Consider the following 14,703-nt stretch of genomic DNA (forward strand, 5'->3'; position numbering starts at 1 on the left):
CCAGCATACAATAACAACTCAAAAACTTTTGTTGAATAAATAATGTTGAATGAATGCATTTGGAGATTCAATTTTAAGCAAAGATATTAAATTGTACTTTCCTCAACATAGTTTCAGATTCTAACCCTGGGCAATTTTCTTTTCCCTTTCAAGCCCTCCCTCTCCCTGTCTTTCTTTTTCTTCTTCTTTTCCACCCTCTCCCCACACTACTGGAAAGGAAATAGAAGTGTTGTGTGTTACTGCATTGTTTCATCCTAATAGTAAATAGAGTAATAGAGAACAGGCTTCTCTACAAGAAACAAGATGTCAAGTATGCTTTAAAATATAGCAATCTTTTCACCCTGCAGCCGAGAAAGCTCTGTAATCAATTCATAAATTTGTATTACAGATATATCTTGCAGGCCATCATCACCTCCAGAAATGCAGCTCATGCTGACTTGGCAATACTGGGTATTTATCAACCAATGAGAATTTCATATGGCAAAAAGAAAGTGCTGTTCTGTTTTAATGGAGAGCGAAGGCTCATCAATACAACTGCTGTTAGCTCAAACAGGAAAAGGCAACGTGTTGTGTGGGCCACATAACATGTTATTTCTTCTTTCTTTTCCATTGTGTAGTTAGATCTGCTAATGGTCTATTTATATTGGGAACCAGAGGTGGTTTGTACTTGCAGATGGAATTAAGAAGAATAGAAAAGCGGAGAGGCAGCAAAATATTGTTTTCTGGTGTCCTCTCAATTTGCCTCTGAAACCGCTGACTTTGTGTGCCTACACAAAGCTAATTTGCTCCTCTGAAGGTTCCATGCACACTCCGTTATTAAGTAAATTCCATTTCTTTGCTTTATGGAAACAAAAAGATTTTAACTTTTCAGTAAAGCTCTGGTTTGAATTCAGAAGAAAATCTAGCCTGAATTTGATTCTGCTCACTTAAGTATGTCTTATATTGCAGTGCTTACATCCTTCCTTTAATTTCTAAATAATTGCCAAAAGGTGCAAATAGTCAAAGAATAAAATTCATTATCCTGAGATTTATTTTTCAGAGAATAGCAGCGTATTTGGACTTTGGATGAGAAAATAAGACCATAGTAGAGAAAATACTAAGCTAAGACACCTGTGATCCAGTACTCATTGTGAGTTAGGACACTTTACAAGTTCATATCTATATGCAGTTGATTAGACTAAAATAGATGCATCATAAATGATGACAGAGACTTGCACATAAGTAAGGATGAGCTCCTATAATTGAATTGTCTATTGCTCTAAATTTTCATGTGGGCCTATTTTCTAGAATCACCTGACTATAAAAGTTTCTGTTTAAAACAGGATGTGTTATATTTTGCAAAATTTGTGATAGAGCTGGCTAGCATAGCTGTAATTAAGAAAGCAAAACCTGTGTTCAACATTGCATTCATTCACAGGTGTAATTTAAAAAGCTTGACACTATTGTGTGTTATGCAATAAATAATGATATGGTGTTTATTTTTAACTTCATATTTAGATAAATTTAGCATAAGACTTTAAGGAATTTGCTAAGTAGGATTAAACACATTTTTTGAAGGACCATGGAGTTCAATGATCTTATGATTATATTAAAGTGCTATAGAAAGTATGTTTGAATTAGTTTCCTAAAACTGGAAAAATTCCAGTATCTAGTTGAAAGATCTATATATCAGATGTCCAGTTTGCAGCATTGTTATTCTAGATTCTGGTGAGGGACTTTTATCAGAGTGATGTGTTTGATACTATACTGTCTGTATAGAAGTGCTTTTCCTCAGTCCACTCTTGTTGGAATAAGAACTTGGAAGATTTTTTGTTAGTTCATCCTACAGCCTCTAGCTAGCAGCATTTTTTACACATGACACATTATATAGGTTCCTTGTGTGCAGTAAACTGCCTTCTCATGACATCCTGGAGGCCCAGATGTCACATAAAGGGCATTCATCCATTTGGAAAAGGTCACTGCTTTCTACAATATAAAATATCAGAGTATGCGTAGGACATGGATGCTTTCATTAGTCCGCAGGATTTTTCCTAATTAACCCTATTTATCAAGCCAATTGCTAGATATGTTAGAATATAAATAAACTCATGCTGTATTTTTTAAGTAGACCTTTAGTTTTCATGTTTAGATATGTCCCAGCATAAATCAGATAAGTAGGAAGTAAAAAAAACCTACTTCTATTTTAACGCACCGCCCAAACTTTGAACATCTATATTCCCAACAAAAAATAGAAGACTGATAATGGTAAACATGTTAGCAATAATGAATATCCGTTAATGACATATGCTGTTTGACCAAAACAGTACATTAAAATATTCTGAGCAATTTCCTATACAAAAAGAGTAAAGCAATCAGTAAAAAGGAGCAGAAATAGCCAAATAATCTGAGAGGAGAGAAGTCCTTGGACTTGAAATAGGTCAAGAAAGTATTTAAGTACTGCCCTGATTAATGTGTCAGAAAAGTGACAGAATTAAGAACGTCTACTTTTAAATATTTCTTTTGAAGCCTACAAATGGAGTTACCTTGACATCGCAACATATATGTAATTTTTTGCGATTTGTTTACTCAAAAGGTGAACATAAGGTTTGTAAGTTATTGGTTGAATTACTTTGTATTGAAGGTTAATAAGCACAATAGACAAATCTGGAAGATGTTGGGCATTGCAAGGGAGAAGTAAGTATACTTCCTGACTTGTCTGCGGGGGGCACTTCCACATGTTCCTATGACCTCAAGTTGACTATGCCTCTCATTTCCATTGGTTTGAGAGTTACACACATTGTATATTCTTCTATCAACAATAATTCTGAAAGATCTGTCTGAAAGTTCTAGCTCTGCTGTTTGTATTTTTATTCAGCTGGTGAAATAAATGCTTGAATAGGAGTAACAGAAGATGTTAAAACATCTGGAGGAGAATATTGTTGCTCATTCTAGCATGGCTGCCGACACATTCCACACAGCAAAAATTCTCAACCAGTCCTGTTCCTCTTCCTTAGAGGCGTTTACTTTATGAAATCTTGGGTCAGAACCTAGAGTTACTCCAATGAAACATTAGATTGATGACTTATTAACAAATATTAAAAATTATAGCTGCAAATTCTTTTTAAAGATCATTTTGTGAGAGGATCAGTACTTTTTATGAAAAATGGACCATTTTGAGTCTTACTGTCTCAACAACATGATATGATTCATGATAAGTGTAGGTGAAATATCTATTTCTAATTGGACACCCATCTGGCTGTGTTTAATTGACTTTTGGGAAACAGCCGAAGCTTGTTAAACACATTTTAGACATACTTTATAGGGGTTATGACCCTGTTGTTGGCAAGACTGTCTAATATATTGACTATATTGGCAAATTCTGGTATGACTCTTAACTCACTTACTACCCTCCAGACACACTAGCCTCCTTTTGTTCTCAATAATCCCTAAGCTTCTGCCTTTGATCTTATTTTCTATGTCTAAAACACAGTTGCTCAGTTTATCACAGGATGCTCTCCTTTTAATCCTTCTAGTTACAATCCATTTGTCATTTTTTAAAAGACAAAATGCCCCTGACCTTGTTGAAAGTAACTATCTCCCCCTGTTTATAGTACCATTTTCATTCCCTTTATGCCATTTTATATACTCTAATATGATCATATTCTTTATCAGTATTTATTGCTTCTTTTCTGTCATTCCCCCAGATTGAGTATAAACTCCATAAAAGAAGAGATAGCACCTGTCTTTTTTACTACTGTATCCTCAGTACCCAGAATAGAACTTGGCACATAATCGGAATTCCTTATTATTTACTGAACAATTACGCACACTGAAATAACTTTGAATGATGCAAATGTGTTAATCGAATGATACAATGAAATATTGACTGGTTGTAAATCTGAAACAGTTCTTATATTTAAGCAGATTTTTTCAACCATTTCCGGGAACATATTCCAAAAAAAAAAACCAAAGCAAAAGACTGATTTAATGATCTAAATGATGAAAGGAACAATGACTAAGTACTCATGACTCTGCATAAATTTCTTTTAGGTCAATTAAGAATAAAAAAAGTGAAAGAGTTTATTTTTTATACATTTATTTCTTCTCCACAGTTCTTCCTTTCTGTATTTAGAGCGGGGTTTCTGACATGTTTCCTTCTCCCTAAAGAACTTCTTTTAACGTTTCTTGCGGGGAAAGTTGGCTGGCAATGAATTCTCCAGGTTTGTCTGTCTGAGAAAATCTTTATTCTCCTTTGCCTTTGAAAGATAATTTTACTGGATATAGGATTCTAGGATAGTGTTTTATTTTTTCTTTCTAGACTCTAAATATTTCACTCCACTCGCTTCTTGCCTGCATGATTTCTGGCAAGAGGTTCACTATAATTCTTATCCTCTTTCCTCTATAGATAAGGCACTTTTTCTCTGGCTTTTCTCAAGATTTCACTTTGTCTTTGTTTTTCTGTAGTTTAATAAGATATTAGTAAAGATAATGTTATTTTTGTTTTGTTTTGTTTTTAATCCTGCTTGGTGTTCTCCAAGCTCCCTAAATCAGCGGTGTGGTGTTTGTCCTTGAGAGTTCTCAGCCATTATTACTTAAATTATTTCTTCTACTCCTTTCTCTTTTTCTTCTCCTTTTGATATTCCAATTACAAGTAAGTTGCACCTTGTGAAATTGTCCCACAGTTCTTGGATGCTCTTTTCTGTTTTTTTCCATTCTTTTTTCTCTTTGCATTTCAGTTTGGGTAGTTTCTATTGACCTGTCTTCAAGCTCACTGATTCTTTCCTTGGCCATGTCCAGTCTTCTAATCAAATAATCAAAGGCATTCTTCACTTTCGTTACAATCTTTTTGATTTCTGGCATGTTTTACTCTTTATCTGAATTTCTCTCTCTCTGCTTACATTAGCCACGTGTTTTGTACGCTGTGTGCTTTTTCCATTGGAGCTCTGAACATAATAATCAGAGGTTTTTAAATTCCCTGTCTGATAATTCCAACATCTATAGCATATCTGAATCTAATTTTGATGCTTAATTTTTCTCTAGTGACTGTGTTTTTTATTGCTTTTCAATGTGCCTTGTAACTTTGAGGAAGTCAGATATGTTGTATAGAGTGATAGGAACTGATGTAAATAGGCCTTTATTGTGAGGTTTCCAGTTAATCTGACAGTTGGGCTGTGATTAATATGTGTTATAGCTGTAGGTACCAGGGGCTTCTGATTTCTCTAGTATTCATTTTAGGTCTCTCCTTTTTGCTTTCCTATGCACTCCTCCTCAGAAAGAGTCTGCATCACGTAGCTCTTTCAATTGTAATCCACTGTTATTTTCCTGGAGCCCTGTTGGTATGGTGGTAAGGTGGGGGAGAGGGGAAGCAGTCTATAGTCTTATAATTAAATCTCAATCTTTTAGTGGGCCTGTGTCCCTGAGCTTGACCTTCACAAGTGTTTCTTAATTTCTATGCCCAACCCCACAACTTAGGTGAGACAGGAATGCTAGTGGGAGCTAGAGAGAGAGAAATGTCCTTTCCTGAGGTTGGATAAGGCACTGATAAAGTTTTTTCTCCTGGAGAGTGGGAATTTGTTATGGAGGAAGTGGCTCTGTGCGTGTTTCACTAGGATTACTGCTCCCCTTCCTTTGACATGGCCATGAGGGCATCTTCCTCGATTTTTCACCATGAGTAACTGGTGAGGTTCCTGGAGGTAAAATCCACGAAGAGTGGAGCATCCCCAAGCCTATGACACCAGGATGTTCTCATACTCATGCTTGTTCACAGTCAGCCACCATTAATTCCTCAAAATTATCGTGTTCCTATCAGGTTATGTCTGCAGCATAACCTTCTGCTCCAGGTAAGCAGCCTTTAGCTGAGATTCTCCGAATTTGCCTGTTTCTCCAAATTTTGAGGTGACTGTTTGCCCTACAAACTCACCTGTCTGATGGGTCTAGGAAAATTTGTTGATTTTCAAGTTGTCTAACTTTTTCTTGTTGTAAGACATAAGTGATGACTTCTAAGCTCTTTATATGTTGGAGCTGAAACCAGAAGACAATATATACCTTAGAAGACACCCCCAACACCTTTACCTTCGCCAATTTCTAGAAAATTTCCCTAAGAAAAATCATGTCTCAGTGGAGAAAGAAGAAACTACTGATTATATTGAGAAGTGATTATTCAGAATTAAGCTTTGAGAAAAGACCCAGATTCCAAATTCTACCCTCAAAATATTGGAACAATCTGTTAGACTAACCTTCCATTTTTTCTGCCTGGTTTCTAATCTAATCATTGTTCAAGTTTAAATATTTATTTTTCCTCAATCTAGTTCAGATAAGATAAGGAGCAAGATAATTCTATCTGATTTTAAACTTCAAGGACCATGCTTCATAATTGGTTATGATGGAGACCTAATATTCTTCCTTGATTAAAGTTCATTTAGGAAGGGCAATATATTATTTGAGCTCATGGTTTGATAACGGAAGTCAGTTCTTATGATATCCAGTTTCAAGATGACTATACCCAGAGGGTTAATCACAATCAACACATTGGTGTTTCAATATTGATAAAGAATACCCAATTTTTTTTGTGATAATAGAGCTGAAATACCTATCCTCCACTTATTTTAACCATAGAAAATATACCTACTAAGCTAGAAAAAGGCAATAAACATCATCAAATATTGACCTGGAATTAATTGGTGCAAAATAAACAAATTTTTGTATTATAATCATATAATTCACTTGAGAAACACGGGCTTTGAGAAAATTTAGAAATAAATCCTAGATGAGTAATTTATAATCTGTATAATCTTGGCTAAATTAGGAACAATTATAACTACCTGCCAGATGTCAAGGTAATTAAATGAATTAAATAAAAAATATTACTCAAAGCTGGCAACACAAAATTGTCACATGTGGGTTAATGTATGAATAGTAGCAGGTCCTATCTAGTCACATGATATCAGAAATAGAATCTCCCTTAAATTCCAGGTCTTAGAATTCTGAACTATGAGGAGATAAGAAGTGAACACTTGTTTCCAGCCAACCTTAAGAAAATAGTGCAGAATAAAACTCCAAAGAGAAAAAACACCAACGTGAATTTCCTCATCAGTACTATCCTAAATCTAAATACCTCCTTCCCTAGCTTCTGCAACTATCTGACCAAAACATAATCTACTTAAATTCAAATCAATGATCATTTACAGAGAGCCTAAGTCATATATTGACACAAAGATAGGCTTTGAAGAGCCCAAAGTCTAGAGAAGAGTTCAGAAATGCAAATAAAAGAATGAAAAGTTAAGCATGATATTATTGTAAGAACAGATAAATAGTGAACAGGTCAGAATAAAGAGTCTAGGTATAAACACACTCATATATGGATACATGATTTATGAAAAAAAAAAGGCACTGACCTGCTATGCAGTAGGAAAATGAGTGTCTTTTAGGAAATGGTGCTGGTTTAACTGGAATTTTGGCTTCTAATAGACAGCACACACACACACACATACACATGCCAATTTTACATTGACTGCATATTTAAATGTTGAAGGTAAAACAAAAATTCTATAAAGTTACCATATAGTATTTTCATTAATTTAGAGTATTAAAGATTTCTTAAAAGGGACAAAAAAAATTAACCATAAATAAAAGATTTATAAATTTGACTAACTTAAAAATAAGGAACTTCTATTAATCTAAAGATACCATTAAAAAATGAAAAAACAGGTAGTGATGTGGAAGAAGATATATTCAAAATATAACCAACAAAGAGCTAATATATAGACTACGCAAAGAACTCTTTTCATTCTAAAATCAAACGTACCAATGAAAAATATGAGCAAAGACATGAATGGTTACTTCAAAAAAGAAAAAGACATTCAAACGGACTAGGAGCATTGAAAAAATTTCTCAATCTGATGAGTCATCAGGGAAATTCAGAATAAGATCAACATTTGTTATAACTACATACTCACTAGAATGGCTAAACTTACAAAGATTGACAATTGTAAATATTGACGAGGCTGTAGAACAACTGGAATTTTCATGCTCTGATAGTAGAAATTGATGCCGGTACAACTGTAGGGTATAACTTTGTCACGGTGTAGAATATAGCTGAACAGGCACATTCCATGCAATTTATCAATTTCACTCCTGAATATATTACCCAACAGAATATTTCCATATGTATATCAAAATACAGGTGGAAGAATAAGAGTATTCTATACATTATTTCTAATAAATCCAAACTGGAAACAACCCATATGATCATCAATGGCAGAATGGATAAACAAATTTTGGTGTTTTAGTGCCTTGAATATTATACATCAAGGAAAATAAGCAGACTACTGGTATATAGAGCAGCATGGAAGAATCTCACAAACACAACATTTAATAAAAGAAGACAGAGACAAATGGGTAGATAATGTAAAATTTTACTTGAACGTTCAAGAACAGGCAAAACTAATAAATGGGTTAGAATTCACAATAATGGCTGCATTTGTAGAGTAAAGATTTGTGCACAAATTAGTATGTATGTTACTTTTCAACTAAGATCTCATTTAAAATTATTTAAAAAATAAACAGTCCAGTGGCCGGGCCAGTGGTGTAGTGGTTTAGTTTGTGCGCTCCACTTCATCAGCCCAGGGTTCGCAGGCTCGGATCTCAGGCGCAGACCTAGCACCTTTTGTCAAGCCATGCTGTGGTGGCACCCCACATACAAAATCAAGGAAGATTGGCACAGATGTTAGCTCAGGGACAATCTTCCTCACACACACAAAAATAAAAATAAAGTGCAACAAGACAAACAATAGAAGTATGTCTAAGATAAAAGGCAGGCTAAGTCAATGTGTGATTTACGAAATGTGTAAGGAGCAAGGAGGGACTAAGAAAAGCTTCAAAACATAAAGGGTGCAGATCTCTCAAAATATCTAGGAGAGCCAGGCAAGTAAGGCTAAAGAATGAACTAGAATTGATTTTAAAACAGCAGAATGAATATGATGATAAGAGGAGCCAGTATTGAGCTCCAGTGTGAGAAAGTCCATAAGGAGAGATGGATTCTGAGAACGAGAGGCATATGCCTTCTCTAAAAAGAAGAGCCACTAGTTAGCTCCAAAAATCATTGTCTTTCTTGCATACTTTCACAGTTTCTAGATATTCCAGTTCCTCAAAAAGTTGAACATTCATGCCTTTACAGTTTAGTTTTATTTTAACTTGTGAAATATATACCCCTACACATTTATGTTCATTGAGGGAAAAATGTGTCATTAATACATGAATGTCCCACACTAAGTGACTTCTGGTAAATACTGAGATAGTTCAGGTTTGTTTTGTTCACTTCTGCATCTCTTGTGGCTGGCCGAGGATGGTTAGGGATGTAGTAGATAGGTAATAAAAATTTTGCTGAATAAATCAATAGTTTAATAAATGAAGTTGAGCTGTCTTTTTAAAAGTATGGATTTTAAAGGTAAATAGATCAGAGATGCATCCCGGTATTGATGACGATATACAAACAGGGTGGATGTTTGTAATAAGCAGCATTTTGGAGGACATACGTGTAAGTCAGAATTGCAGCAGCTCAACGTTTGCAACATAGAGAAGTGCATGAAGCCAGAGAAGTGGGAAGGAGAAAGATGATGAAGGAAGCCAGATGTCATGGTAAGGGGTTTGTATGTTTATTTTATGGGAAGAGATCATCATAGGAAGCCACCAAAGGCTTAAGCAACAGTGAGAAGTGGTTCAGTTTGCAATTAGAACATTCTGGTGGAAGCAGGTTCACTGGAAGAGAGAGATAAGGAGATCATTCCTAATCTTGCCTTTTCAAAATAACTTTCACCAAGGGCTCTTTGGGTCTTTCAGGTACATAGGATCAGAAATCTAGAAAGCAGCTTGAGGAATAAACCATCAAGCCATTCCCCTACTGTCAGATAAGAACATATGGTTGAGTATACCATGGCCTATTTACTTATTTTGTAAGCAGTTGAGGTTGGTCATTTCTGTGTTAAAACGAAGAAATAAAAAACAAACAGAAGAACCAGATTCTTAATTCTCATTGGATCTCATTTATTGCAGCAGAAACCAAAGAAATTCTTCCTACACCACAGTGACAGTGAATAGCATTGTAAACCAAATAATTTTATGTCAAGGAGAGATGAAAAGAAGAGTTAAAAATGTGAAAGGAGCAGCTTGCATTAGATCAGGCACAGTAAAAACAAGAAAAGGCAGTCACTACTAGGAAAGCAGCAAAAGTCCATGGAGCTTGAATTTTCATCCTGGATCCTCGGTATGGTTATAAACTGGAACAAGGAGGCTACTGGCCTCCCAGTGCAGAGCAAGATGGACGACAAGTGTTGAACACGTGGGTCAGAGGTTGGTATCCAACGGAGAGAGGATGCAGAGGTCTGAGGCTGCTTGACACAATGCTAAGTGGTTGAGGACGACAGGGCAAATAACCAAAAGGGCGGGATATATAAGGGAGGAGGCTCAGGGGTCGGCAGCTGCTGGACACATAGCTCAGAGGTCTACCGGATACTGGGAGGTAGGAGCTAGAGACGTAAGAAGCAGCAGGAAGAAAACTGGTTCCTTGGCTGGGTCTGGGCACATAGTAAGCAGTGGAGGGGCAGTGAGAAGTTGCACAGTTGCTGGGCTCACAGCTGGCTGGCTGGCAGCTGGTTGGTTCATTGCAGGTCTCTTGACAGTTGTCCAGGAGCCAGGTATGGTCTTGACAGCTACTGGGCAAGCAGACGACATCTCCACAGCTCACATTTGTAGAGCAGAGGGCAATGGAGGAGGGGAGAGGAATATGACATGGATTTCTGAGGGATCCCAAGCTGTAGCTTCCAGAGCAGTAGTTGTGGCAAGACATGGTGAGGTTTCGAGAGCAGGCTGTGGTTGACTGAAAAGAAGCGAGTGTCTCAAGTTTCGCTGTGCCCCTCGTTTGGCCTGATCCCTTATATATACCTAGGAGGTGATGATCCTGTGTACAGACTCCTTTCTTCCTTGTTATATGAGTCTGCATCAGAACTCTTCATTATAGTCCAGGAAGTTGTGCTCCCACCTCTCATAAAACTGGATGTTCCTGCCAATGCCTTCCATTGATTAAATATATGTTTAAGCAGTGTGACTGAATTTTAATAGGATGTCTTCTTCTTAAATTATTCAACCCAAACTGATACTTTTGAAGGTCATTCTCTTATTCTAATTATAACCACCACTGCATAAACATTCTTAGAATTCCTCTCTTGGAACTGTCTTTAAAAGTTGTAGAAAACTTCTCTGCAGCAGTGGCATGTTATGTCTCATGCAAAGAAAATTCTGTGCTTTTTGGAAATTGTCAAAAAAGGAAACTTACAAGAAAGTTTGTTGCAAAAGAATGTAAAAAATCCTGTAACCTATATGCTCTGGGGCAGAAAGAGTTTAAAAGTAGTATAAGGTGGAAAATTTTAATGCACACAAATTTGTGCTTTGTTTTATTTTAGAATCCTGGTAGAAAGTGACTTCCCACCAAAATATCTTTATTTTAAAAAAGCATGCTTATTTTTTTCGTTTCAATAAATAAATAAATAACCTTAGTCAAGCTGTAAGCTTAGTTTATGTTTAAAGTATTCTTAATAGAGATAAATAAATTGGGCTCAGTTAAAATTGTGGATCCTACTGTGAACAAAAGCAAATAAACAAAACCCCTTAAAGAAAGTTGAGTGTCATGACATTTCTCTTGGTTATTACAGGCTATATATGTCATGGCTACTCATGTTCCAACTGAGAACTAATATTCTTTGGGGAAAAAATAGACGTAATGATTAAGACATGAACCTGGATTTGGCTTTGCTTCTTACGTTGGTTCTGGTGTCAGTTCCCAAAGAGCAGTTTCTAAGCTCTTTCACGTGGGCAATAGCATCAGAATAAATGTAGAGTTTTCCTAAGTATGAGTACTTTGAAGGCAACTTGGGGATATATTTTCTCATAAAAATTGGTTTACAAAAGGCATGGTTGTGTTTAGCCTCAACCATCTCACTGTGTTTTTCATATACCAACAAAACTAGTGACTCCAGTGGCTATTTTAATGGAAATTTTAATTATCTACTGGATCTAAAGTTCCTATTCCCTTTAGCTGGAAACTCAGTGGAAATCACAGCACTTTCTTCTGTTTTAATGTTTAATGGATATGCTCACACATCTTAAGTCTCCCTCTGTCCAGGAGGAGTAGAATCTTTGAAATAGAAGATTGATTTCTCTACGATCCAATATAGGACTGTTTTGCTACCAGGGATAGAAATATGAAAAGAAAATGATATAGTCTCTGAGGTCCTGTACTAGCAGGTTGAAATTATCCCAGTATTTTAGGTCAGAGAACACTACCCTTTGGTGATTTATACCTGGTGTGTTTGAGGAATCCCCCCAAACCCAAGTCCCACTCTACCAACTTCATCACCTGATACTCTTTGTACACATTGCTTGAGTCTTCTTGTGAAATACTGGAAGCATCAGCTAAATGGCGTTAGTAATAAGTACAGCTATATTTAACTGAATGCTTATCAAATTTATATGTTGATGCTCTTTATACCCACTCTTCTTTAATATAAGCAAGAGCCCAACACTTGCATCATTAGTGCATCAATATACTTGTACATATGTATGTATGTGTATTGTTTATGCTGTGTGTATAATGAATGTTTTGTCCATGAAAGGAAGGGATGTGGAATAACAGGAAACTGACATTCATTTAGCTTCTACTCTGGGCAACACCTTGCAGTGTGGGTAGCCACATATGCAATGTCATTTTGTCATCACAATTCTTTACAGTAAATTTTACTATTTCAAGTATTCTTATGAGAAAACTTGAGACATGGAAAGTTATAGTAATTGATATGAAGAAAAGTATTTAAACAAAAGGGGTTCAAACATTTGAACATTTGCTTGGGGGTCCTTGACCCCTGAACATTTTTTCTCCCATTATCCAACACGGCATTATATAGAGATATATTGATATCATCATTTACTAACTATGCAACCCTGGGAAATTTGCATAATTTCTCTGATGATCAGTTACTGTCAGTATTATTCCATGGAACAATGGGAATATTAGAAATGGCTGCTTTTCAGTGTCATTTTTAGGATATATTAGGATGTAAGAAAAAGTTAAATGTGAACTGCAAGACACTATACCAGAATAATTTATTTTCTTGCTTTGGCATCCTTAATCCATTCCAAAGAGTACCACTTTAGCTTTAATTCCTTTAGAGTACCCCATGAGACTCTCAATTTTTTGTTGTTGTGGGGAGATAACACTGCAAAAATATCCATGGAATTTCAGAAAATAGAGTGCCCTGAACGTAAGTTGTGCCCTAATATAACAAATATTGAGCTGATATTATTTGACAGTGACTGTGTCACTAAAAGAGAAGAGATTATGTGGGCATAACAGCAGGTACCTCATTAGCAGGCTCTTAAAAACTACAGGTTTCAGGCTTTTCTGATGTAAGAGCCAGGGAGAGGCTGAGGAACTGGGCATCCTGTCTTCTTCTCCATATTTGCCCATTTTATTGTTTTTTCTTCAATTAACTAGGGGTCGTTCCCTCTCCTACTATGGAGAAACAACCCTGAATTTCTCGGTTTTGGACACAAAGAATCCTCAGAGCATTGCAACAATAAAGGTATGCCAATAAATGACATACCTTGCATTCATTCATTCAACAAATATTTCTTGAGCATCTAGTATATGCAAAACATTATAATATGTGCTGGCAATAATACCAAGATACCATTGATTTCCGCTGCTGGACAACATCCAATCTTGTAGATGTGATAAGACAGGTACACAATCCACGTCAGTGTTGACTAAGTTCTATAAATGTCATACAGAGAAGAGCAAACATTGTTCACTGGCTTCACCTGAAGTTGTCGTTTGATATTCATTTTGAAGGATGGGAGGAAATGAGAGAGGGTTTGGGAAGGGAAAGATACTTCAGGCTGTAGCAAAAAGTATAAAGGCAGAAAAAATGCTGACACAGTTCTTTCAGTGAAGAGTCCTTAGAGGCAAGTTGTAGTAACTAAACTTAGATTCACATGCTGAATCTAATCCACTCATCAAGGAAGTAGTTAAGATTTTGTTCTACGGGCATGATGACCCAATAACTGACTTCAAGAAGAGAGTACTGGGATTAAAATGCATCATAGATTGGAAAGAGGGAAAATCTATTGTAATGATTTTCCTCCTTGATGCACTAAAATTATGTCTTTTGATCCATTTTCCCTTTCTGTTATCACTGCCATCATTCAAGATGGGTTTTGCTCCCCATCTCTTACGCTATCTAGACTCCTATCACTATTGTCTTCCCTTTAGCTTGATTACTGTATTTAGGTTAATATTGCTAAAATTAATTTTATTATGATTCTCTTACTCAAAATCATTGATAACTCCCCTTTGTCCACAGAGAATTGTCCAAACACTTGATCAGCGCCCCCCTGCTTCCCAATAGAGATTCTCTTCTCTTTTTGGATTGTCTGTTCATGTCTCCAAGTATGCCACATCCATCCTCATTTCACATCATCTCCTCATTCATCCTACTCTTCCTCTCTTTTGGGATAATTCTTGAATTTTACCTATCATTCAAACATCAGCTAAATTAGCCCCTTCTTCATAAATACGTTTCTACCAACCTAATGTCTCCAGCTTTAAATTTGTATATTTATCATTACCTAATTCAAACACACACACCCACACACATACTGCTTTGCGTTGCAAGC

General features: G+C 36.1%; 1 protein-coding gene and 1 long non-coding RNA gene across 2 annotated transcripts in view; one reads left to right on the plus strand and one right to left on the minus strand.

The window, feature by feature from the left end:
• The window catches only part of LOC139040980 (uncharacterized), a 75,124-nt gene that overhangs the window by 33,672 nt on the left and 26,749 nt on the right, over nucleotides 1-14,703 (plus strand). The gene's annotated exons all lie outside the window — the stretch shown is intronic.
• Nucleotides 9,999-10,892, minus strand: KRTAP26-1 (keratin associated protein 26-1). Its single transcript, XM_014866585.3, has one exon. The coding sequence runs from the start codon at nucleotides 10,820-10,822 to the stop codon at nucleotides 10,268-10,270; it is 555 nt and encodes a 184-aa protein (XP_014722071.3). The 5' UTR covers nucleotides 10,823-10,892; the 3' UTR covers nucleotides 9,999-10,267.

Source organism: Equus asinus, chromosome 18 (genome assembly GCF_041296235.1).
Source record: "Equus asinus isolate D_3611 breed Donkey chromosome 18, EquAss-T2T_v2, whole genome shotgun sequence".
Taxonomy (NCBI): Eukaryota; Metazoa; Chordata; class Mammalia; order Perissodactyla; family Equidae; genus Equus; species Equus asinus.

Coding starts and splice junctions, on each gene's coding strand:
- KRTAP26-1 (XM_014866585.3), bottom strand. CDS start 10,822: ATGTCTTGCCACAACTACTGCTCTGGAAGCTACAGCTTGGGATCCCTC.